This window comes from Ranitomeya imitator, chromosome 1 (assembly GCF_032444005.1).
Source record: "Ranitomeya imitator isolate aRanImi1 chromosome 1, aRanImi1.pri, whole genome shotgun sequence".
NCBI lineage: Eukaryota > Metazoa > Chordata > Amphibia > Anura > Dendrobatidae > Ranitomeya > Ranitomeya imitator.
In genome coordinates, this window is record NC_091282.1 from 38,588,864 (window position 1) to 38,613,555 (window position 24,692).

The 24,692-nt window shown below is 48.9% G+C and overlaps 1 protein-coding gene and 2 non-coding genes across 8 annotated transcripts in view; all 3 read left to right on the plus strand.

The window, feature by feature from the left end:
* Positions 1-24,692, plus strand: part of ZFR (zinc finger RNA binding protein) — a 67,842-nt gene that overhangs the window by 15,253 nt on the left and 27,897 nt on the right. For 3 of the 6 annotated variants that reach the window (XR_011317923.1, XM_069745991.1, XM_069745992.1), the window contains exons 2-15: positions 5,235-5,365; positions 8,196-8,277; positions 9,478-9,754; positions 9,833-9,962; positions 11,536-11,757; positions 11,919-12,163; positions 12,538-12,729; positions 13,124-13,391; positions 13,474-13,661; positions 15,614-15,733; positions 15,826-15,971; positions 16,134-16,296; positions 18,266-18,471; positions 18,571-18,721. Coding sequence is in view for 4 of the 6 variants with exons in the window: in XM_069745991.1 (XP_069602092.1) it covers positions 5,329-5,365; positions 8,196-8,277; positions 9,478-9,754; positions 9,833-9,962; positions 11,536-11,757; positions 11,919-12,163; positions 12,538-12,729; positions 13,124-13,391; positions 13,474-13,661; positions 15,614-15,733; positions 15,826-15,971; positions 16,134-16,296; positions 18,266-18,471; positions 18,571-18,721 (2,427 nt within the window). In the remaining 2 variants the exon portion in view is untranslated. Of the gene's footprint in view, positions 1-5,234; positions 5,366-8,195; positions 8,278-9,477; positions 9,755-9,832; positions 9,963-11,511; positions 11,758-11,918; positions 12,164-12,537; positions 12,730-13,123; positions 13,392-13,473; positions 13,662-15,613; positions 15,734-15,825; positions 15,972-16,133; positions 16,297-18,265; positions 18,472-18,570; positions 18,722-24,692 lie in introns of all 6 variants that reach the window. The other 3 variants (XR_011317922.1, XM_069745989.1, XM_069745990.1) reach the window with 1 other exon arrangement.
* On the plus strand, positions 12,329-12,459 carry LOC138660493 (small nucleolar RNA SNORA66). Its single transcript, XR_011317885.1, has one exon. It is a non-coding gene; the product is annotated as a small nucleolar RNA SNORA66 (small nucleolar RNA).
* On the plus strand, positions 18,051-18,185 carry LOC138660492 (small nucleolar RNA SNORA66). The gene has a single exon (XR_011317884.1). It is a non-coding gene; the product is annotated as a small nucleolar RNA SNORA66 (small nucleolar RNA).

The following is a 24,692-nucleotide window of genomic DNA, read 5'->3' on the forward strand; positions in this document are numbered from 1 at the left end:
AGAGTGGGGGAAATACAAGCTCTCTCAATTAGAGAGCCTTATCTTACCATAAGAGATGACTCCATCGTATTCCGTCCAGATCCTTGTTTCCTACCGAAGGTAGTGTCAGAATTCCATCGATCACAGGACATAGTCCTCCCATCGTTTTGTCACAATCCTTCAAATCCGGAAGAACACAGGTTCCATACTTTGGATGTACGACGTATAGTTTTATACTACTTAGATTATACTAAATCATTTAGAATTGACAAAAATCTCTTCGTTCATCTTTCTGGCAGAAACAAAGGCAAGAAGGTAGCGAAGAGTACCATTGCCAACTGGATAAAAAAGGCCATTTCTGAAGCATACCTAAATCAGAATATTGCTGTTCCTGCGGGCCTAAAGGCTCATTCCACCAGATCTACTTCCGTCTCTTGGGCTGAAAGGGCTGGCGCTTCTTCGGAGCAGATTTGCAGGGCAGCAACATGGTCTTCTCTACACACATTTACTAAACATTATAGATTGGATTTCTGGTCCAATCAGGATCTTGCTTTTGGCCGAAAGGTTCTTCAAGCTGTGGTCCCTCCCTAAATACAGAATTGGTTGGCATCCCTCCTGGTGGCTGTCGTGGAAGGCTACTAGAGAAAATAGAATTATTCTTACCGTTAATTCGGTTTCTAGGAGCCTTCCACGACAGCATTAATTCCCTCCCGATGTTCTTGGATATTTTTCTGAGAACCTAAAGGTAACCGGTGCTATGGGTTCAGTTGTAAGTCACTGGTTAATGGGAGGTGGGAGGGGTTTTTAACCTCTTGTGCTTCCTGTCCCCCATTAGGGAATGGAGACAACCTCCTGGTGGCTGTCGTGGAAGGCTCCTAGAAACCGAATTAACGGTAAGAATAATTCTATTTTTGACCAGGGGTGCTCTAACTTTTACATGCCTCTAATAAAAAAAAAGAGATATTATCCTTTAGGTCAGTCCTGGCTGCATATAGCAAAGATGTCTGATGACTAGATCCGGCAGCTCCTGCTCACTCCCTACACCCAGTGATCATTGGGTCCGGAGAAGGAAGCACTGTCAGTGCTTTCAATACTTTCTATACAGCACTTGTTCAGCTTTGTTTGTGAAGTGGTCATGAAGGCAGAGATTTCGGCTGTGTGTAACCCCCGGCTCACCTCTCGGAAGCTGCACGATGTCGTGCAAGCAGCTCACTGTGCATTGATGTTTTAGGGCAGTTCAGAGCAAAGTGGTGACCGCTAGGACATATAAAGTCTATGGGCTGTCCTTAAAGGGAACCTGTCATGTCCTTTGTAGCATGTCCTTACGCTCTGTCAGTGAAGCTAAAACCAAGACCATTCTTTCCAGCTGACGTTTGGTGGTCACCTCTACACACACGAGATTGTGCCCACTGTTCTGTCGAAAATCTTATAGCAAACTTTTACTATACCATTACTCCCAAAAAGAGAAAGAGAGAGCGGCACAGCTCTAAAAAATAGAGAAAACCGGTGACAAACCAACGAGGTGTGTAGCAGTCTAAGAAATGAACCAGGAGGTGCAATCTGCAGAAAAATAGTCCATGACAATCCAGAAAAAAAGATAAGAAAGCAGATGCACTCACCAGATGCAGTTACAAAGCGTCCTTTATTTCAGTGCCAGCCGGCACATAATTCACGGCACGGGGGAGAGGGAAGTGGACAGGGAGAGTGCGACAGGTAAGATGACGGCCGTTTCGCGCTGCCTGAGAGCGCTTCTACGGGTCCATAGACCCGTAGAAGCGCTCTCAGGCAGCGCGAAACGGCCGTCGTCTTACCTGTCGCACTCTCCCTGTCCACTTCCCTCTCCCCCGTGCCGTGAATTATGTGCCGGCTGGCACTGAAATAAAGGACGCTTTGTAACTGCATCTGGTGAGTGCATCTGCTTTCTTATCTTTTTTTCTGGTATACCATTACTCCATTTACTATATACTAGACTATTATTGTAAGTGGTCGGAATCAGTCGGGGGATGGTATATGTAGGGACACAGGCTCTGATTCATTGTCTTTGCACCCTTTTTTCTTTTTTTTTCTTTCTTTTTTTTTCCTCGAGTTAAAATGATTCTAAAGGTCTGTTTTCACTGGACGATTTTTTGGCGATAATTTATCGTTCCTTTTTTTTTTTTTTTTTAGCCTATTTGCATGGGAAGACCACTCTAGCAATAAATTATACCTGTATTCGGTAGCACAAGTCCTGTTTACACAAGACAATGTGCCGCCGAGAACAGTGATCAATTGATCATTTCATACAGTGAACAAGTGTTTTGCTCATTTGTCGGGTGATTGGCAGCCTGTTTTAGACAGCAAAATCATTAGGAAGGAAATTTTTTTCAGCAGGATTTATATACCCATGTAGTTCTTTCTAAGGGTACCGTCACACTGAAACGACGCTGAAGCGATACGACAACGATGTCGATCGCTGCAGCGTCGCTGTTTGATCGCTGGAGAGCTGTCACACAGACAGCTCTCCAGCGACCAACGATCCCGAGGTCCCCGGTAACCAGGGTAAACATCGGGTTACTAAGCGCAGGGCCGCGCTTAGTAACCCGATGTTTACCCTGGTTACCATCGTAAAAGTAAAAAAAACAAACACTACATACTTACCTACCGCTGTCTGTCCCCGGCGCTGTGCTTCCTGCACTGACTGTGAGCGCCAGCCGGAAAGCAGAGCGGTGACGTCACCGCTGTGCTTTCCGGCTGGCTGTCGCTGACACAGGATGCAGGAGGAGTGCAGAGAAGCAGAGCGCCGGGGACAGACAGCAGAAGGTAAGTATGTAGTGTTTGTTTTTTTTACGTTTACGCTGGTAACCAGGGTAAACATCGGGTTACTAAGCGCGGCCCTGCGCTTAGTAACCCGATGTTTACCCTGGTTACCAGTGAAGACATCGCTGAATCGGCGTCACACACGCCGATTCAGCGATGTCAGCTGGAGATCCAGCGACGAAAGAAAGTTTCAAACGATCTGCTACGACGTACGATTCTCAGCGGGGTCCCTGATCGCAGGAGCGTGTCAGACACAGCGAGATCGTAAGGATATCGCTGGAACGTCACGAATCGTGCCGTCGTAGCGATCAAAATGCCACTGTGTGACGGTACCCTAAGACAAGTCCAGCAATGCCTTTACATAGCCAGTACGCTCCTCTGTTGCTGAGAAATCAGGGTTTGAATTGATATGCAAATGAGGCTGAAGATCTATGGTAGATCTGAAGCTTCTGTCACTCCAGCTCTATTCCCTGACCAGGGCTGCCACCTCCTTTTTGACTGATGGCTCCCTTTGTCTCTAGTCACACAGAAGAGAGGCTGTCAGTGGAGGAAGAGGCAGGGAATAGAGCTGGAGTAACAGAGGTTTCAGATCTACCATAGCTCTTCAGCCTCATTTGCATACCACTTGTCAGTGAGGGAGGAATGGACTGGCCATGTATATTTCATATTTTGAATTATACACTGCTTAAAAAATAAAAGGAACACTTGTACCAGAATTATGACCGGTCTGCAAACCATGTCCTATGAGGAATGGTTACGGGATCTGGGAATGTTTCGCTTGCAGAAAAGACTGAGAGGAGACTTAATAGCTGTGTACAAATATGTCAAGGGCTGTCACATTGTAGAAGGATCATCATTCTCATTTGCACAAGGAAAGACTAGAAGCAATTGGATGAAAATGAATGGGAGGAGACACAGATTAGATATTAGAAAAAACTTTTTGACATTGAGGGTGATCAATGAGTGGAACAGGCTGCCACGAGTGGCTGCCACGAGAGGTGGTGAGTTCTCCTTCAATGGAAGTCTTCAAACAGAGGCTGGACAGACATCTGTCTGGGATGATTTAGTGACTCCTGCTTTGAGCAGGGGGTTGGACCGGATGACCCAGGAGGTCCCTTCCAACTCTAACTTTCTATGATACAACACGATGTAACTCCATGTCAGTCACTCTTCTGTGAAATCAACCTGTCCAATTATGAAGCAACACCGATTGTGAATCAATTTCCCCTGCTATTGTGCAAATGGAACAGACAACAAGTAGAAACAATTAGTAAGGCAACCCCTATAAGGAGCCGTTCTGCAGGGGGTGACCACAGACCATTTTTCTGTTCTCATCCTTTTTGGCTGTTTTTGGTGACGTTTTTGCATTTTGCCATTGCTCTCACCCCTAGTGGTACAGTAGCATGAGGCAGTGTCTACAACCAACAGAAGTTGCTCAGGTAGTGTAGCTCATCCAGGATGGCACATCAATGCAAGCTGTGACAAAAAGGGGGTAACTGTATGTGTCAGCACATTGTCCAGAGCATGGAGCAGATACCAGGAGACAGGCCGCTACACCTGACATTAAAAATACTGTTTGTTAGACAATCCCTGCATGAGTTGCGGCTGTCTAACAGCCATGAGACATGCAGCCGCGGGAACACCAACCTATTATTCTAGCACACCGAAGACACTCGGTTAGCACACGAGCTTGCTTGAATGACACCTTATCCGAGCACGTTTGCTCTTCACTAGTATCAATAAAAAAAAATAAGCTTGAAAAAAAAAAATTGAAAAACATTGAGTTTTGAAAAATAGTGAAACTAGGGGAAAAAAATTTCCATGAATTTCCAAACATTTTTTGCCACTTAAATAAAAAACAAGATTCTGCATGTTTGGTATCTACATGATCACACTGCCCCGGAGAATCATGTTGGCAGGTCCTTGCCATATAATGCTGTAAAAACAAAAACACAAAATAATTGAGATTTTTTTTTGCTATTTTGCCACACTTGGAATTTTTTTCCCCTTTTTCCAGTAAAGTGAATGGTGTCATTTGTCTCGCCAAGAAACAAGCCCTCATGTGCCTATGGGAAAATAATAAAATTATGGGGCTGAAAAAACGGAAAAGGGTCGGGAAGTTGTCTCCTTGGTGACCTCGGTGTCCTCTCATTACTAGTTATGGGTGTCGTCTGCACAGTTGTCTCCTTTGTCGGTGACCCCCTGTGACCCGTGTGGGGGGCACGGTCCGCTGGTAATGAAGCCCGCGTCCTGATTGCATCATTAGCGATGTGACGGGCTTGTTTGTCGTGCGACCTTCCCCAGCGCGCGCCTGTGATCAGGGGAGGAGAAGCTGCGCCTCCAGATTTCTCCTCCTAATCAGCGCCGAGCAGTAAGACTGCAGATTACAGTAAGCGGCTTGCAGCCTCGCTGCTCTGGAATTTCGTCTCCCGGTAATTGAATCCGTTCCTCTCTTGCAGGTTTTGGCACCAGCCCCGTGACTTCTCACTCCCACCCGTGGGAGTTATGACCAGGCTTTGAAATTGTCTAGCTTGATAACAGAAAGAAGACCCCATGATTCCTATATGCCCCGTAGTCTCATTCACCTATGGTAAGTACCCGGCCGCACGTCTTGTTGTCTTGCAGAAAGCGAAGGATGCAGTTTCTTCTAACGGGATGTTCTGCTTCTTCTGGTGTGTTAGATACAATCCTTTACTTGCAACTGCGGTTTCAGAAAACTTTTTAGAACTTTTGTGAATGGGGCAGTAAAACAAAGAGGCAGCTGAGCTCCGGGGTTTAAGGGCTCGTTCAGACGCGCGTATGATTTGGCCGAATCAAAAACTGACAACACTCTGGCCAATGTGGTCGGTCACCGACCAAAGCTAAAAAACGCGTGAAAAGTTTTCCTAGAGTGCAGTGATACGATAATTAGCTCTCCCGTTAATATGGAGAGCTGATGTAGTGCTTGGTGCAGGCAGGGGAACTCCGAAGACAGTGTTCCTACACCTCGGCCCCTGCACGAGGCGTAACCATTGCCAAATTGTCCTAATATTGTGGGGTGGAAGATGCCACACGAGCCTCCGTGCTGATATAATGGTGTCCGGCATGTTTCCTCGCACTTGTAGTGCCTGCCAGTTCAACAAGGGCTCTCTCTGATTCTGCAAGTTGCAACAGCCTTGCTCTGTGCAGATAATTGTCTCCTGTTAAACAGAATCAGTCAGCAGGTTTCTGCTATGTCGTCTAACTGCAGCATGATGCAGGGGCAGAGACCCTGATTCCAGCAATGTGTCGCTTAGTTTACTGGGTGCAGCAGTTGTGATACAATCAGTGCTCTCTGCTGCAGATCAGAGCTTTGAATGCGAAGCCCTGTATAACTCCGCCCACACCACTGATTGGCTGCTTTCTGTGTTACACTGTGCATGAGCAGAAAGCTGCCAATCAGTGGTGGGGGCGTGGTCAAACCAGGAGGCACGAGACACCTAGTCCTGTAGTGATAATATCCTGCTGATAAAACACTGATTAGATTGAAACCGCATAACGGCCTAGGAAGCGACACATCGCTGTATTTAGGGTCTCTGCCCCTACATTGTGCTGATTCCCTGTAAGATGAATGGCACATACGGGCATGAACGGCCTCTAAGCAATGCAGGGAGCCACACTTCTCCAGCTCTGTACAATGATCGATGTGCCGGATGTCGGAGCCCATCGATTGATGACCAATCAACAGCGGTTTAATTCTCAACAACACCTTTTAAACCAAGTGGTGGTGGGTTTTTATTTTTGTTCCTAATAATTTTCCATTTAATTTTCTATATTAAAAAGACAAAGCTTAGAGCTACAGAGTCTGAGAAGGCAGAGCCAGCTTGTTCATTACAGAACACTTCTCGTCAGCCGTGTTATCAGCACACCACCTCCCCCTCCCTGCACAGTGACCTCTGCACAGGTCACAGAGCATGCCCACTACACTTTCCTCCGTCATCTCCAGGCTGCTCTATTGATCAGTATCTGGGTTTTAAGTCCTAAAAATAAATGTCAGGCTGCTGCATTAATGATCGCTGCGGCTGCTGCTGGTCAGACGGCTCTCGGCTGTAATGTGGAGGCCGCGGCTCGGCTGCTGTGTCACTTACAGGCGGTAATAGATCAACCCTCAGTAGTTTCAGGATCCTGTGTACAGGGTCCGCAACTCGCTGTGTCTGGTGCCCGCACCTCGCTGGAGCCTGCAATTCGCTCCGTCCACCATTTCTGCACCTTGGCGCCCGCAACTTGCTGTGTCTGCTGCCCGCAACTTGCTCCGTCCGTCATTTCTGCGCGTGCACCTCGCCGACTCAGGCGCCCGCACCTCGCCTCCTCCGGCGCCTGCAACTCACTGTGTCTGCTGCCCGCACCTTGCTCCGTCCGCCATTTCTGCGCGTGCACCTCGCCGACTCAGGCGCCCGCGCCTCGCCTCCGGCGCCTGCAACTCACTGTGTCTGCTGCCCGCACCTTGCTCCGCCCGCCATTTCTGCGCGTGCACCTCGCCGACTCTGGCGCCTGCAACTCACTGTGTCTGCTGCCTGCACCTTGCTCCGTCCGCTATTTCTGCGCGTGCACCTCGCTGACTCTGGCGCCCGCACCTCGCCTCCTCCGGCGCCTGCAACTCACTGTGTCTGCTGCCCGCACCTTGCTCCGTCCGCCATTTCTGCGCGTGCACCTCGCCGACTCAGGCGCCCGCGCCTCGCCTCCTCCGGCGCCTGCAACTCACTGTGTCTGCTGCCCGCACCTTGCTCCGCCCGCCATTTCTGCGCGTGCACCTCGCCGACTCTGGCGCCTGCAACTCACTGTGTCTGCTGCCTGCACCTTGCTCCGTCCGCTATTTCTGCGCGTGCACCTCGCTGACTCTGGCGCCCGCACCTCGCCTCCTCCGGCGCCTGCAACTCACTGTCTGCTGCCCGCACCTTGCTCCGTCCGCCATTTCTGCGCCCGCAACTCACTGCGCCTGGTGCCCGTACCTCAGCTCCATCCGCCATTTCTGCGCGTGCACCTTGCTGACTCTGGCGCTCGCACCTCGCCACCTCCAGCACCCGCAACTCACTGTTTGGTGCCCGCACCTCAGCTCCATCCGCCATTTCTGCGCGTGCATCTTGCTGACTCTGGCGCCTGCACCTCGCCGCCTCCAGCGCCCGCAACTCACTGCGTCTGGTGCCCGCACCTCGCTCCATCCACCATTTCTGCGCGTACACCTCGCCACCTCCAGCGCCCGCAACTCACTGCGTCTGCTGCCCACAACTTGCTCCGTCCGCCATTTCTACGCGTGCACCTCGCTAACTCTGGCGCCCGCAACTCTGTGTCTGGCACCTCGCTCCATCCGTCATTACTTCGCCGGCAGCTTGTGTCTCTATCTTGTATCTTCCGCTCATACAACTCATGGAATATATCTATTTTTTTTTTTTCTTCCACATCAGTGCCCAGCCGGCTGGGTGAAGAAGCCAAAATGGCTACTGGCAACTACTTTGGATTTACCCACGGTGGGGCAGCTCAGTACAGGTAGGAGACTGATCCCCTTCTGAAGGTTGTGGACATGGTGGTGAATGTTGTGGCCGGCTCGCCGTGGCTGAGTCGAGGGGAACATGTTTGCTAAAATAAGTGCACCTGACCCTGAAAAATGGGACTGCGGTCATAGTTCCTACACCTGCACATACTGCAGGACTAGTCATCCATTAGTTACTACGTTCCTCTAATATACTGGTGAGAAGATGTGCAGTGTGAAGCATGGTGCAGCACTGAGCATCGTATGATACAGATATCGATAGGACGGGGGTCAATACTCAGGAAGCAATATACGGCAGCATAGTACATCCAAGGGGGTAGCACAGTGGCTGAGAGGGGCTGTTGTATGGTTTGCTTGGAGTCACCATCTCACCGGTTACATGGCGTCCACACACATAGTATAGCAGCACAATACTCGCCTTGTGTTCCCAGTCCGTACAGGGCATCCCGGGTTCATTGGGCCCCGTATTCTGTACCATACCATGGTTTTTATTTAAATATTGCTGTGTTCACACTTTATTGTTTAGGATTTTTTAATCTATTGCTTCCTGGTTTGGGAAATCCACATGTACATTAAAGGGGTTGTCCAGGTTTATCCCTGAAGTCCGTAGTCACAATGTGTCACATCACATGCAGCGGGCGCTGTGCGGGATCTCCAGAGACTGAGCGATTATGTCACGGAGGGCATGCAATATGCATACTCCCGGCCACATTCCAACTAGACTTGCGCAGCATTGTCAGGTCGCACACGTCTAGTCAGAATGTGGCAGGGAGTGTGCATAACCGCTCTGTCTTGTCACCAGCAGCGGAGAATCCTCACAGCGCTTTCTCCACTTATGAGCCACTTCGCTCTCCTGTACTCCTCTTTCATAAGATGGCAGAGGAACACTTAACAGCCGCCATCCTGTGTCAGATGTGCCCCTTATGTGCAGGGACACATTGACTTTGTTGTTCCTGGGTCTCCCATGTATAAACATTTCTGTACCAGCCAGTCCCACAGTCTAGTAATCAGCCTACATTGGTCACGGGCATCGTCCACTGATATAGCTGGTACTTTTCGGAGGTGGTTAGGTCCTCTTGCATTGCCCCTACCGCAGACATTGAGCTCCTCCGTCTTCGCGCAGATCTGCCCTTCTTTAGTTCGGCGCTCGCCCCTTGTCTCCTACCGCGAAGCTAACTTGTCTCCTTTCTCCGCAGCCAGCAGCCAGCGTCCGGAGTTGCCTATTCCCATCCAACAACCGTGGGTAGTTACACCGTGCACCAGGCTCCCGTAGCTGCCCACACGGTCACGGCGGCATATGCCCCTGCAGCAGCCACCGTGGCCGTAGCTCGACCCGCACCAGTCGCTGTGGCGGCTGCTGCAACAGCTTACGGTGGCTACCCCACGGCTCATACCGCCACAGATTACGGCTACGGACAGCGGCAGCAGGAGGCTCCACCGCCACCGCCCCCCGTGACTACACAGAACTACCAGGTACTGTAACAAAGGCGCAGGACTCATCCTGGACTTCTACACCAATCACGTAATAATGTCCTGACTTTATTCCTCCAGGACTCGTATTCTTACGTCAGGACCACGGCGCCCGCAGTGGCGTACGACAGCAAGTACTACCAGCAACCGACTGCCACCGCTGCAGCCGCGGCCCCCCAGCCGTCCGTGGCCGACTCCTACTACCAGACAGGTAGGTCACGTTATCATACCCTTTGGGGGATAGTAATGAAATGGTAAAGGGACTGTCTGGGAAGTTATAAAAAAAACCCATTGAAAATGGCAGGGAAGTTGGTAAAAATTAAACCCTTGTGTTCAGTTCTCTGCACTCCAGTGACAAGGCTGCAATGTCCCTGCTGCTCTTAGCTTACTTACCTGCAGCAAAGATTTCCCATACATGACCGCTGCTGCCAATCACTATATCTGCCAGCATCTCTGCTGTGCCTGCCCATAGTCTGCAGCGGTCACGGGGACAGGCGAGTATTGTGGAGTTTTTTTGGTTTCTATCAACTTTCCTGCTGTTTTGCTCTTCTAAGGCACAAGGCGTTTTTATTAAAGTCAATGTTGTAAAAAGAGGAAAAGGAACAAAGTTGTTTAAAGGGGTTGTCGGGCCATAATATAAAGTTTGCTGCTGTAAAAAAAAAAAGCTACCTAAGTAATACTTGCCTCCCAGCAGCCACCTGGATTCAGCGCCGGCCGCTCCATGGTTTGCGCCTACACAGGGAGAGGGGACAGGGCCACTGGGGAACTTTTCCTTCTGGCCGAAAAACCCATTTAAGAGTTGTGCCACCATAAAGAATACATTTAACTAAGTAGAAAATGTGGAAATAAATGGTTTCGTAACTTGGTTATTAAGAATTAAACTCCGTTCAGCAGGTCGGCCATAATGGGGTAACGCCAGGGGGGGTACTTCAGAAGATGAAAGTTTTTAGTTTTTGAACGGAGTATAATTTTTAATAACAGTAAATTACAAAACCATTTATTTCCACGTTTTCTGCTTAGTTAAATGTATTCTTTATGGTGGCACAACCCTTTTAAGTGGGTTTTTCGGCCAGGTGCAATAGTTCACCAGTTGCTCTTTCCCCTCTCCCTGTGTAGGTGCAGACCACGGAGCGGCCAGCCCTGGATCCAGGTGGATCCTATTGGCATAGGCGAGTATTGACGCAGTTTGTGATTTACGGACCCCCCAGCCGGTCTGGAGATCATGGTCTGCACACAGAATGTGAAACCTCCTGTTTTTTCTTTGCACACTGGATGCACACGCTGTATATTTGTGACCAGCAGTAATGCTGCCTGTTAATGTTGGTGAGAGATGACGATTAGTGATGAGCAAATGTGCTGGGATAAGGTGTTATCTGAGCATGCTCGGGTGCTTACTGGATGACTTTGGCGTGCTCGAATTATATGTTCTAGTCCGTGCAGCTGCACGTCTCATGGCTGTTCAACAGCTGGAACACATGCAGGGATTTCTAGTTTGTCGGACAATCCCTACATGTGTGTGGTTGTTGAACAGCAGCGAGACATGCGGCCACGGGGACTCGAACATATTTTTTGAGCACCCCGAAGACACTCGGTCATATAACAGCTTATCCCACCACGTTCACTCATCACTAATAACTATCTTTCAACCACTCAGACTTGTACAGATATTTTACTGCTAAGTTTATAAACAGTTACCTAGAAGCAAGCAACTAAACCCCCTTGTTTTCTGCAATACATCTCTTCTTCCTCTTGTGTACCAGCTCCTTTCGCCTTGTCTCTTCCAGTTGCCCCCAAGGCTGGCTACAGCCAGGGTGCCGCACAGTACACGCAAGCGCAGCAGACTCGCCAAGTGACGGCAATCAAACCTGCCAACCACTGTCCGGTCACCACCACCTTCTCCATCTACCCCGTCTCCTCCACTGTGCAACCTGTCGCTGCCGCAGCCACCGTGATGCCCTCCTACAGTCAGAGCGCCACCTACAGCACAACCGCTGTCACCTACTCTGGTAAGTAGCCCGTGCCAGCCAGTACGGGGCAGCGCTATCAGTCTCCACTTAGCGCTGTCTTACATACACGCAGGGCTCTGTACATATCATTACATTTGCTTTTTACAACGTGAATGGATCCTGTCTTTATCGATAATGATATTTACCAAATATTCCAACAGGTGCGACTTACTCTGGTTACGAAGCCGCGGTGTATTCAGCCGCATCTTCCTACTATCAACAGCAGCAGCAACAGCAAAAACAAGCGGCGGCTGCAGCTGCGGCCGCGGCCACCGCGGCCTGGACCGGGACCAGCTTTACAAAAAAGCCTCCGTTTCAGAATAAGCAACTTAAGCTTAAGCAGCCACCGAAGCCACCTCAGATCCATTACTGTGATGTCTGCAAGATTAGCTGTGCCGGACCCCAGGTGACCCATAGATCTGTTTACATGGCATTATCTGGCTCAGCGGGCGCCGCTGTGATCTCACCGTGCCGCGTTATTAGCCTAGATAAAGGTCTAGGAAAGTAGTAACTCGCACGTACTACAGCAGTGCATACGACTTGTGTCTCCGCCATACATTTCCGCAGTCGTTTGCAAACTAGATCACTAGCTCTGCAGCCAGTCGCAGAAGCGAGGGGAACACGTTTGCTACAGAAACTGATGTAGAAATTGAAAATGGCAACAGGATTGTTCCTGTGGCTTTATATTTCTACATAACAGGCTTAGTCTGTGACCATTCCGATTTGACACTTGTGTTTGACAATTTCGTCTTTTGTCTCATTTTCTTTGATAAATAACAGACCTATAAGGAGCATTTAGAAGGCCAGAAGCACAAGAAAAAAGAAGCCGCCTTAAAAGCCTCCCAAAACACAACCAGCAGCAGCACAGCTATCCGCGGGACCCAGAATCAGCTCCGCTGTGAGCTTTGTGATGTCTCTTGCACAGGGGCAGATGCGTATGCTGCCCACATCAGAGGTGCTAAGCACCAGAAGGTACATTTGTGTTTCTTTAATGGCTACACACAACGCAGTTGGAAAAAAAATCCAGCCACTACAGACAAGCGAGCATAGCCTCCAAAAATCTGTGTAATATGTGGTACTGCATCAGCCTGTCTCCCCCGCCTCCTGCTTTTGATGGGTGTCTCCTTTCACAAGCAGGAGGCAGGGTGAGTAGTGCTAGGCTGTATCTCATACAATGCATTTATCAAAGATGATGGAGGTGGAGAGCGAGGAAGTGACTGAGACCTATTTGGAGGGATTTCGTCTGCAAGTCCTCAACATAGGAGAAGTTAGAGTACTAATTTTAACAGTCTTGTTAATATGAAGATATCCACGAATGGATTTTTTTTTTCCAGCCTCTCAAACTTGACATTTGTACCCTCTCTAGGTTGTAAAGCTGCACACGAAGCTCGGCAAACCCATTCCATCCACCGAACCAAATGTGGTGAACCAATCTGTCACTTCAGCAGCTGTCTCCAAGAACGCGTCCTCATCCAGCAGCACCTCCAGCACTAACGGAAGCGCTTCAGTTACCACAGCTGCTGCAAAACTGCTCACGTCCACTTCAAGCAGCTCCCCGAGCGCAAGTAAAATGTCTACCATCTCCTCCAACAGCATCTTGAAGAAAATAACCACACCAAAAATAACCTTCATAGGCAAGTGGGGGATAAATATTGTCCTCGGTGCTATGATTCCGACTCTCCGTCCTCCGTGTATTCATTGTGCGTTCATTCCTAGGGGGGAATAAGTTACAGTCCACTGGAATGAAGAGCGATGACGGTAAGATGACAGACGGCGCTAAGGTCGCAGCGAACTCCAGCGTGCAATCTCAGGAAGTCAAGATGGATCCTATGTCGGAAGCGGCACAGACCCTGGCCGCCCTGCAGAGCGATGTCCAGCCTGTTGGCCATGATTATGTTGAAGAGGTGCGTTCCCAGGTTACATGATCGCCATGTAGGCAGGAATCCTCGCTGTCAGCACCTATATAACAAATCGTTAAATTATGCCTTGGTTGTTAACGCTCAGCCAAGTAAAAGTGCTATCTGGGGTCAGGAGAAAATGTCACTCTCATGGGTATTGAATTTTTCAAAACACCATATTGCATTGCATCTTTCTCCCTCCTGCTTCCCACACACATAGCTGCTCGGCTTCTTGGCAGCTGCGTCCCGGAGCCCCCGCTCTTCTCTTATTTCCAAGTGAAACCATCTCTAACAAGAGAAAATGTCATCAGTATTCGCTCACAATCCGACGCTTGGCAGCCATCATTCCTGCAGTTATCTGAAATTAGTCTTTTACCTGCAAAATGAACACTTTTCATATTGCATTTATTTCCGGTCACCTTGGTAGTTATCTCACCTTTATGGATTTTTTTCCCCACATTGAAAGGTGTGCCCCATGCACAGGATGCTTGATAACTTACTGATCACGTACTGATTAAAAAAAAAGGGGCTTCAAAATGCCCCGTTCCAATGGAGCGTGCAAGCGCGCCTCTGCTCCGTTCTTATGGCGCGTGCATGCGCACCTCTGCTCCGTTCCTTTGGAGCTTACATGCGCACCTCTGCTCCGTTCCTATGGAGCGTGCATGCGCACCTCTTCTCCGTTCCTATGGAGCGTGCATGCGCACCTCTTCTCCATTCCTATGGAGCGTGCATGCGCACCTCTTCTCCATTCCTATGAAGCGTGCATGCGCACCTCTGCTCCGTTCCTTTGGAGCTTACATGCGCACCTCTGCTCCGTTCCTATGGAGCGTGCATGCGCACCTCTTCTTCGTTCCTATGAAGCGTGCATGCGCACCTCTGCTCCGTTCCTTTGGAGCTTACATGCGCACCTCTGCTCCGTTCCTATGGAGCGTGCATGCGCACCTCTTCGTTCCTATGAAGCGTGCATGCGCACCTCTGCTCCGTTCCTTTGTAGCTTACACGCGCACCTCTGCTCCGTTCTTATGGAGCGTGCATGCGCACCTCTTCGTTCCTATGGAGCGTGCAGGGGCACCTCTGCTCCGTTCCTATGGAACGTGCATGCGCACCTCTGCTCCGTTCCTATGGAGCGTGCATGCGCACCTCTGCTCCGTTCCTATGGAGCATGCATGCGCACCTCTGCTCCGTTCCTATGGAGCGTGCATGCGCACCTCTGCTCCGTTCCTATGGAGCGTGCATGCACACCTCTGCTCCGTTCCTATGGAGCGTGCATGCGCACCTCTGCTCCGTTCCTATGGAGCGTGCATGCACACCTCTGCTCCGTTCCTATGGAGCGTGCATGCGCACCTCTGCTCCGTTCCTATGGAGCGTGCAGGGGCACCTCTGCTCCGTTCCTATGGAGCGTGCAGGGGCACCTCTGCTCCGTTCCTTATTTATGGGACTGTCGCAAGGACCATGAACGAGGCAGTAGCTCAATCCCCACTGCTTAATTACCTCTGGGCAGTGAAGGGTCCTAGTTCTCTGGATCGATGGTGGTCCGACATAAGCCATAACTTTTAAGTATCAGGAATGAAACTTTGATGTTCTTCAAAGGCTTTCTCTGGTGAAAACGGGTAACAACCGTTACCAGTGGATAGGTGATAATTTATTAACCTTCAAGTTCAAGCATTTATTGGGGATGTAACCTATTGATTCTCAAATGCACCCTATTGGGGTTCAACCGCCGGGACTCTCATCGATCGACAGAACAGGCACTTGTATAGCAGAATGGAGCAACAGTGCACACATTCTACCGTCGCTCCATGTATCAGAATCCTGCCGATCAATGAGTTACCCCTTATTTTCTCCGGCGAGCCCCATTAGCTTGTGTAAATGTGGGTGTCCTGAAAAAGAAAAAAAAATTGTTCTAACACTGTTTGCAGGAAATCAGGCCGGCCCTAAAGTCGAGCATTCTTTTTCAGGTTAGAAACGATGAAGGTAAAGTGATCCGATTCCACTGCAAGCTGTGCGAGTGCAGCTTCAACGACCCGAACGCCAAGGAGATGCATCTAAAGGGACGGCGGCACCGGCTGCAGTACAAGGTGAGCGACGGCCGTCTCCTCGCACAACACGGCCGCTCCACACTTTGGCCAATTAAGCAATAACCAAATTAATTTTATATTTACACAAACAGAAAAAGGTCAATCCGGACTTGCAAGTGGAAGTGAAGCCGAGTATTCGAGCCAGGAAAATTCAGGAAGAGAAGATGAGGAAACAGATGCAGAAAGAGGAGTACTGGAGAAGGAGAGAGGAAGAGGAGCGCTGGAGGATGGAGATGAGGTAAGCGCAGCGACTTGGTTTGTTCAATGACTTTCTGACATTCGGCCTCTTTGGAGACCATGTAAATTCACAATTGTCTCCTCAAGATGGTGATCTGTCATCACTGAAGTATTATAAATCCCTTTTGCACACTTTTAAGCCATTCTGTTTTCCGCTCCTCAGGCGCTATGAAGAGGACATGTATTGGAGGCGTATGGAGGAGGAGCAGCATCACTGGGACGACCGACGCAGAGGCCCGGATGGTGGCTATCATCATGGACCTCCAGGCCCACCAGGATTGCTGGGAGTAAGACCAGGAATGCCACCTCAACCTCAAGGACCAGCTGTGAGTTTTATCAATGCTTATTTTCCATTTCTATACACTTATGAACATAAATGGAAGTTGTCGAGCACCAAACATTTCTGTGATTCCTTTTTAATACATCGCCACGTGGTACAGTTTGATGATCTCGTTTAGGATCGCTTGCAGAGTCCCCGTGTCTGTGTGCTTGTTTGTGATTTAGATCTGCAGGATCTCCATTCTTTCAGTGTTTTTGTAGCATTTTTTAACCCATTGACTTCAGTGAACTCAAGTCAAAAGCGTAGGTATAAAATTGATTGCATATTTGCTTGCGTTTTTTTTTTTTGTTGTTGTTAAATTCATGTTTAGACAGCAATGAATTCTATAGAGATAGATACTGGATTTGGACAGACATATGTAATTACACAATCCCCCGACATATTATAAAATTGTACCCTATGGAACTTATTGTACCTTCTTTTATGATTAAATAAAAAAAAACTATGTGCCCTACTCTTTATTTTTTGTAACCAGCAAAGGTAAAGCAGACAGCTGTGGGCTGATATTATAAGCCTGGGAAGGTCGATGAATTTTGGGCCTTTCCCAGCCTAAAAATACCAGCCCACAGGCAGCCCAAAATTGGGCCATCTCTTTTTTTTTTTTCCATTATATATACCCCTTTTTACATGTAAAGTCCATGGAATAAATGGAGCTATAATAATAAATATAATTAGATGCTCCAAATCTGGCACCTTACCCGACTTCCTAACTTTATTTGCTGTGGCAATCGGAGTAATGGTGCTTGGGGTTGATGTCCAATAATCCCAGATGGCATCAAGCCCTGGTGTTAGTAATGGAAAGGGGTCTATTAGACACTCCTCTTAACCCAGTAATTGAAAAAAAAACAACACAAAAATACTTCATTGAAATAAACAGTTCCCGTCACTATCTCTTGTTCATCACTTTATTAAAAAAAAAAAAAAATTACACGCTGGTCAGACATAATCCACCCACCGAATTTGACGTAGTCCATAACATCACCGCTCTTCAGATGTTCCTGCTCACTCTGCAGTTTGAACTACGTTGAATTCAGCCAAGTCTGTCCTGCTTGGGAATGTTGTGTTGTTTTTTTTTGTTTTTTTTAGCAAAGTGGTGAATGAGGGATCGTGTCATGGAGTGTTTGCTTCAAAAAAAGTATTTTTGTGTGCATCTTCTTACTGGGCTAGTTCTGGGGGGTGTCCAACAGCTCTCCTTTACTAACACCAAGGCTTGATGTCAGCTTTGTTTTGGGACATTACACAGCTGACATCAATCCCAACTACCATTACCCCGATTGCCACCGCACCAGAGCAATCAGGAAGAGCAAAGGCAATGCCACTTCTGGTGGCGGCTGTGGGCTGGTATTTTTAGGCTGGGAAGGGCCCAATAACCATGGACCTTCCCAGCTTGATTATATCAGCTCACAGCTGTCTGCTTTACCTTTGCTGGTTACAGGGTTAGAGGGTAACCCATGCCATTTTTTTTCCCCATATATTTAATCATAAAAAGCTGTCCAATAAGCTTCACAGGGTGCAGGTTTATAACATGTCGGGGGTTGTGCAATTATGTCTGTCTATATCTATTATCTATGTATCTTAATCTATTATTGATCTGTATGGCATTTATTGCTGTCCGAAAATGCATGCAAAAGCGTGCGTTTTTGCTGTTGCCTTTTTCCTACCAAGAGATGCAGCTATTTCTGTGTCCAAGTACTCCGTGTGTGCACAGACCCTTACTCCTGTTTGTCAGGTTTTCTCTTTCTGCAAACTAGATCACTAGCGCTGCATGATGTTGCAGCTGCAAAGGGAACACGTTTGCAAAACTAAAACAGAAGAGGGTATGTTTTAGCCTTAAAGGTCGGTCTTTTGGGTTATATAATACCTTCTCCTACAAGTTATTCTCTTGTGAATAGTTTTTTCTTGTGATCTGATATTAATTTGTGATCGCTGAGTTAACCCGTTGGATGTGCTCGCAGCCCCTGCGCAGACCCGACTCTTCTGACGACCGTTACGTCATGACCAAGCACGCTGCTATATACCCGACGGAGGAAGAGCTCCAGGCCGTACAGAAAATCGTGTCCCTTACAGAACGAGCGCTGAAACTTGTGTCCGACGTTTTGACTGACCAGGACAAGACTAAGGGGAAAGAGCCTGAAGAGAAGAAAGACCCAACCAAGGAAAGGTGCGACTCTGAGCGGCTAGAAGCGAAAATTCTCTCCTTTATTGTTGTTTTTAGGGGAGAAAGCAACTCAATATATCTGGTTTCCGTCTTGCTTTCCAGGGCTTTGAAAGGAGTTTTGCGCGTCGGTGTGTTGGCTAAAGGACTGCTGCTACGAGGTGATAGAAACGTCAGCCTGGTGCTGCTCTGCGCGGAGAAACCGACCAAGACATTACTGACACGCATTGCTGAAAACCTTCCTAAACAGCTGGCGGTAAGTGCTTATGTCAAGAGTTTTATGTTTGGTAACATTTGCAGCCTATCTTGACGATTGAATGTTTTTTCTTTCTTGTTTTAGAGCTTGGTGCCTTGGAGACCGACCACTGCGGCTGTCTAGCTTGCAAGCACTGCTCTGAAGCTGGTTGGGGTTAGGAAGAAACTCTGCGTTCTAGTGATCCGTGCCAGCTCCAAAACAGTGCTTACAAGCTCAATAGAAAAGCACTTGTAGGCACTGCACACGTTCTGCTATCTAGCAGTGGTGGTCGGTCTCCAAGGCAACGAGTGTTAAAATCTCAAGAACAGCTGGCAGTAGATTGCAGAATTGCTTTAATTTATGAAACCCTTAAAAGTCAAAACATTTTGACCGTAGAGAATATGGCTCCTTACAGTGGGTGAAGTATTGAGCATGAAAAAAAACAAACAAAAAAACTAATATATCCAAATACTTTATTATCTCCAATTAGGATTAAAAACTAACACAACACCCAAACCCAATGAAACGGGAGTGGGTAATAAAAGCCTGGCCCGAATATATCAAGGGTAAAGGGTAGGAGGGAGTGGACTAAAATGCAATACTATATGTCCCTGTACTGCTCCCTGCCTGTCTGCGGAGGTTGGCACCCTCTTGGACGCAATATGGCGCCCCCGCTCTCGTCGGCTGACCCTTAAAACCCTGAGGGTCCCTATATCCAGGTGGGGATACTATACTCCTACTGATGTTAACAAATAGCCCACAACCTAGGGCCCAAAGTAATAATGCTAATCTACACCAAACCGATGCCAGGTGGTAATTCACCAAAAACAACGCATAACACTCGGTCTGACCGTACAACAGCCCTATACACTTATATACCGCCTACTATTAAGGCTAGGACACCCTATAGAGTCCCTAACCAAACAACCCTGCCTACCAGCGGAGGTTGGCACCCTCTTGAACGCAAATGGCGCCCCCGCTCCTCGGCGGCTGCCCCTAGCTTGCCCTCACACAATCCCTGCAAAAACTAGGGATACCGTCCCTGGGTGGTGCCTTGGGGGCTGCACTAGTGGCTTATAGTAACGGTACCCTGTAGCTCGGTCAGACCACTAAAACTATATAGATGACTTGAAAGTACCTAGACCAGCAATGAGCAAACTATACCTGGTTAATAGGACATACACGTTAGAATTATACCACAAATAATAAGGTATTAATATATATTAAGAGATGCGAGTTAGAGTTATATCACAGATAATAAAGCATTCATATAAACCTCAAAGTTGGTCACCGATACACAAATGGTGAAAAACCAAAACCAATTAAAAACCTGATACACTTATCTGTGTTCAGGTCTTGCCTCTACGCGTTTGCCCCCCATGATGTGGTTCCTCAGGAGGCATATGGGAAAATAAAGTTCCGTGTGCTGGAATCACATCGGAGATGTATGCTGTGCCTGGTTGTAGGAGTATTGAGCATGACACCAATTTTCCAAGTAAATATATATATTTGTAAAAGTGCTATTGACATGAACTTTTCAACGGATAACGGTAACCACTCATTCCATCCACACAGGTAAAGAAATAATCCATAGATGTCCATAAATTAAGTTGTGTAATAATGTGAAATAACAATGGGAAAAAGTATTTAACACATGAAGAAAGAGAGTAGTAAAAAAAGCATGGAAAGTCCTGACACCATCTGAAATCTATCACTAATTATAAAGCAGTCCTGTCGCTTAGTGACAAATAATATCAGCTGGTTCATCTGATGGCCTATAAAAACATGTCTTCATTACCAAGGTGCCTCAAAAAAAAACATGTCATGATGGGCAAAACCAGTGAGCTGTCTAAACACCTTCACAACCTTATTGTTGCAAAACATACTAATGGCATTGGTTACAGAAGAACTTCTAAACTACTGAAGTTTCCAGGGAACACTGTTAGGGCCATAATCCGTAAGTGGAAAGAACATCATTTCTCCTTCGCCTCATTGGGGGACACAGACCGTGGTGTATGCTGCTGTCACTAGGAGGCTGACACTAAGTGATACAAAGAAAGTGCTCTCCTCCCCTGCAGTATACACCCTCCTGCTGGCTCTCAGCTAACCAGTTCTTGCTTAGTGTCCGTAGGAGGCACACGGACGGGTCTGCTATTTAGACCAAAAACTCTTTATTTTATTTTTACCTTTTACTTTTTTGATTTTAGATTTTTTTTCCACGGACGAATGGGGCGACAAATCCTTTCAAGGCTCCGATCTCCCCGAACCATCAACAGGTGAGCACGGAGAGTGTCACCTCTCCGTATCCTCTCCTGCGACGTGGGATGCCACGCCTGAGCTGATTCTTAGGGGCGACGGGTCCCTTCTCCCCACACCATCAACAGACGAGCACATGGAGTGTCGCCTCCATGTATCCTCTTCTGCATCCAGGCCTAACGCCAGACAACCTGCCCTGTCCACCCGGGGACCTCAACTCTGTTGATGTACAGAGGCACCCCTTTTTACCATCCGAGGACCCCCCTTTGCATCACGACTATTTAGCGGATGATGCAAGAAGGTGGACGATTCCTCTCCGCTTCCCTGTTAAGAGGATAGTGGATCGAGGGTTCCTAATTTTCTACTCTACTATCCCTTCCCGATGTATCATCAATTAAAATACCACGAACGGTCGGGTAGCAAATCTGGTTCGTTCCGTCTTGTGACTTCGGGTTCAGCGCTCTACCTTTCCTTAGCCGCCGCATGGGTTGCTTGAGCAATAGTCTCCTGGTCGGAGACCTTAACTACTTTGATTCACACCAGTAACCTTTCCCTGAAGACAGTACAGCTGGCCAATCAAATCTTCTGAGCAGGAGACTAAGAAGGGATTGTATCTTTTCTACAGACCCAACCAGCAGTGGAAGTGTTGTCCAGGACAGTGTAGATCTAAGGGATCTTGGTTCCAAAAAGGGGAAATGAAAAGGAAGACTAATCCTGGACCTCAAACTTCTAACAACCTCTGACAAGGTCCTCCTTTTTCGGATGGAGTTCCTCCGCTCAGCCATTACTTCAACAGAAAAAGGTGGAGTTTCTGGCATCCATCGACATTCGGGATTCTTACCCTCACGTTCCTATTTTCTCCATCGCCACATTGGGGGACACAGGACCGTGGGTGTATGCTGCTGCCACTAGGAGGCTGACACTAAGTAAATATGAAAAGGGTTAGCTCCTCCTCTGCAGTATACACCGCCCACTGGCTCCGGATAATACCAGTTCGTAGCCAAGCAGTAGGAGATTAACGAGAGGCACACTGCGTCTGATTTTTTCCAGACATTTTTTTTTATTTTTATCTTTGCCCAAGAGGACGAAGGGGGCGACGGACCCTTTTAAGGTGGCCGATCTCCGACGAAACACCAACAGGCGAGCACGGCGAGTTTACTCCCCATATCCTTTCCTGCGACATGGGATGTTCGGCTGTGAACTAGCCCTGTGAAATCCTAGGGGAGTGAACCCTTGGGATACACAGAGGCACTTTCCCTGAGCACAGTCCGGCCGCCCTCCCTCTGCACCACCACTGTGGAACAGCGGTGCTGCATGGAGCTCCTCAGTCCCTCTCCACCCCCTCAAGAGGGTGGTGGATTGAGGTTGACTGCACCTTCCCTCGTACCTCACCTGAAGAGGACCACAAGCGTTGAGTCTGATAGGAGGTGGGGCTCCCGAGTGCACAGTGGGCTCGGCCGCATTTCGCAGCCGGGCACTGCTTATTTAGTCCCCGGCTTCGGCCTCAGCTAGGCCGCGTTCCGCCCACAGCGTGCACCATGCGCGAGGCCCCGCTTCAGCGCTTCTCGCACACTGCGAGAAGAGCCTCTCAACTCCCGGCGGCCATCTTGGATGGAAGATAGAGCTCCCAGTGTCTCTCAGGAGCCTCAAAACGCCAGCCACCAAATCAAGGAGTGCGTCCCTCTCCAGTCTCGGTGCGGCATCCGGACACAGGCCCTGGGTAGGTGCGCTGCACACTGACACAGGCCCTCCTACTCCTGCACACAGTGCTCCGCTCACTAGCTGCACAGGTGCCCCACAACCCTGCACGGAGGTTAACTGACAACATGTCTCTGCATAAACCCAAAAAGTCTGCAAAAACAGTGTTCTTCACTTCTTGCACCTCCTGTCAGGCTGCGCTACCAAGCGGGCATACTGCTCCGCTCTGTAATCCTTGTGACCCTATATGCGCTCAGGAGCCCCCCCCCCCCGCCGCAAACGAGCCCGCAGTGACCAGTCCCCCTGAGTGGGCTTTGTCACTTTCGCAATCTATGGCTTCTTTGACCAAACCTATCGAGTCCCTCCAGGATCCAACCAGGAGCAGGACCACTAATCCGCCTATTCAGGATGTTTCCCCTACGGCTGCGGAATCTCCAGCCTGCAGAGGCCGCTCTCATTCTAAGCACAAGCGGTCATCTAGGAAGCGCGTCCGTAGCTCGTCCCCCTGGCCCTCCGGTGCCTCGGCGTCTGGTAGCTCTGCTTCCCACTCTCGCTCCCCAGGCACCTCTTCCGACCAGGACTCTGATCCTGAGTCTGATAGGCCTCTAGATCTGGGGTTGCCAGGTTATCAGAGCACTATAGATCGTCTCATTGAGGCCGTCAACCAGTCCCTTCAAGTTGATGAGGAACCAGCGACCTCCAGTACGGATAATTCGATGTCTTTCAAAAGGACCAAACGTACTCACAGGGTGTTTGCCAATCACCCAGAGTTCCAGGACGTAGTCCAGCGACATAGGGAGCGTCCAGACAAACGCTTTCAGGGCCAGAAATCTCTGGAGTCCAAATACCCCTGAACTCCGCAACAATGGACAGAATCCCCTCCTGTGGATCCTCCTGTCTCACGTTGGTCCTCTAAAACTGTCCTATCCGTGCCGGACGGATCTTCGATCAAAGATCCCACAGATCGCCTAGTTGACAGTCTCGCCCGCTCAGCTTTCGAGGCTTCAGGCTCGGCACTCTTTCCCTCCTTCAGTACTACCTGTAGAGCAGCTTAGTATACATTTTTTGCAAAAAACGTATCAACCAAATACCCTGTTTTTTACATCTTTTATTAGCACTTGCGGATTACTGCAACATTTTTTCAAACTGAGTGTTTTTGGTTTTACTATTCTCTTTTGTGTCTTCAGGTTTCTTGGTGGTGTGTGAACATGATCATACAGACTTGTTCACTGTGCAAGTAGCCCATGTGTTCCTGTTTCAGTACTACCTGGGTAGCCAAAGCCGTGACTTCTTGGGCAGACTCCCTGCACAAGGCCTTACAAAGCAGTGATCTTTTTTCTGACTTAGCGGAGCTAGCAAATCAAATTTCCCTGGCGGGCGATTACTTAGTAAACGCTTCCATGGACGCAGCGAACTGCTCTGCTCTTGCGGCTTCAAACGCTGTGGCGATTAGGAAAGCGCTATGCCTGAGGAATTGGCGAACGGACTCCGTCTCTAAAAAGTCCCTCACGTCTCTGCCATATCTCGGTGGCCGTCTATTTGGCGAAAAGCTGGACAGACTGATTTCAGACACTACGGGGGGAAAAAGTACTTCCCTTCCCCAGCAGAGGTTCAGACAACCGTTCCGACGACTGCCGCAGGCTTGTTTTCGGCCCTTTCGTGGATCTTACGCATGGCATTCCTCAGCCATTTCCCCTGGCTCGGGGCGCCGCGCCGGCAGAGACAAAAGCTCTCAGGCTCCATACAGGCCCAACCATTCCTGGAGGGGCAGCTCCACACAGTCTAGGTCCAGGGGATCCAGACCCCAACCGTCTTCCTCTAAATGACTCGCAATCTCTTCCGGACCACACCAGCAAAGTAAGCGGACGCCTTCTCTTGCTTCGTTATGTCTGGCTCGCAGTCGTTCACGACGAGTTGGTCAGGGATCTGGTGTCCTCCGGTTACAAAATCGATTTTTCCTTCCCCCCTCCAACTCGGTTTTTCGCTTCCTGCCCTCCCGAAGCGGGAATGCGCGCTCGGGCTTTTGCCAAGGCCATTC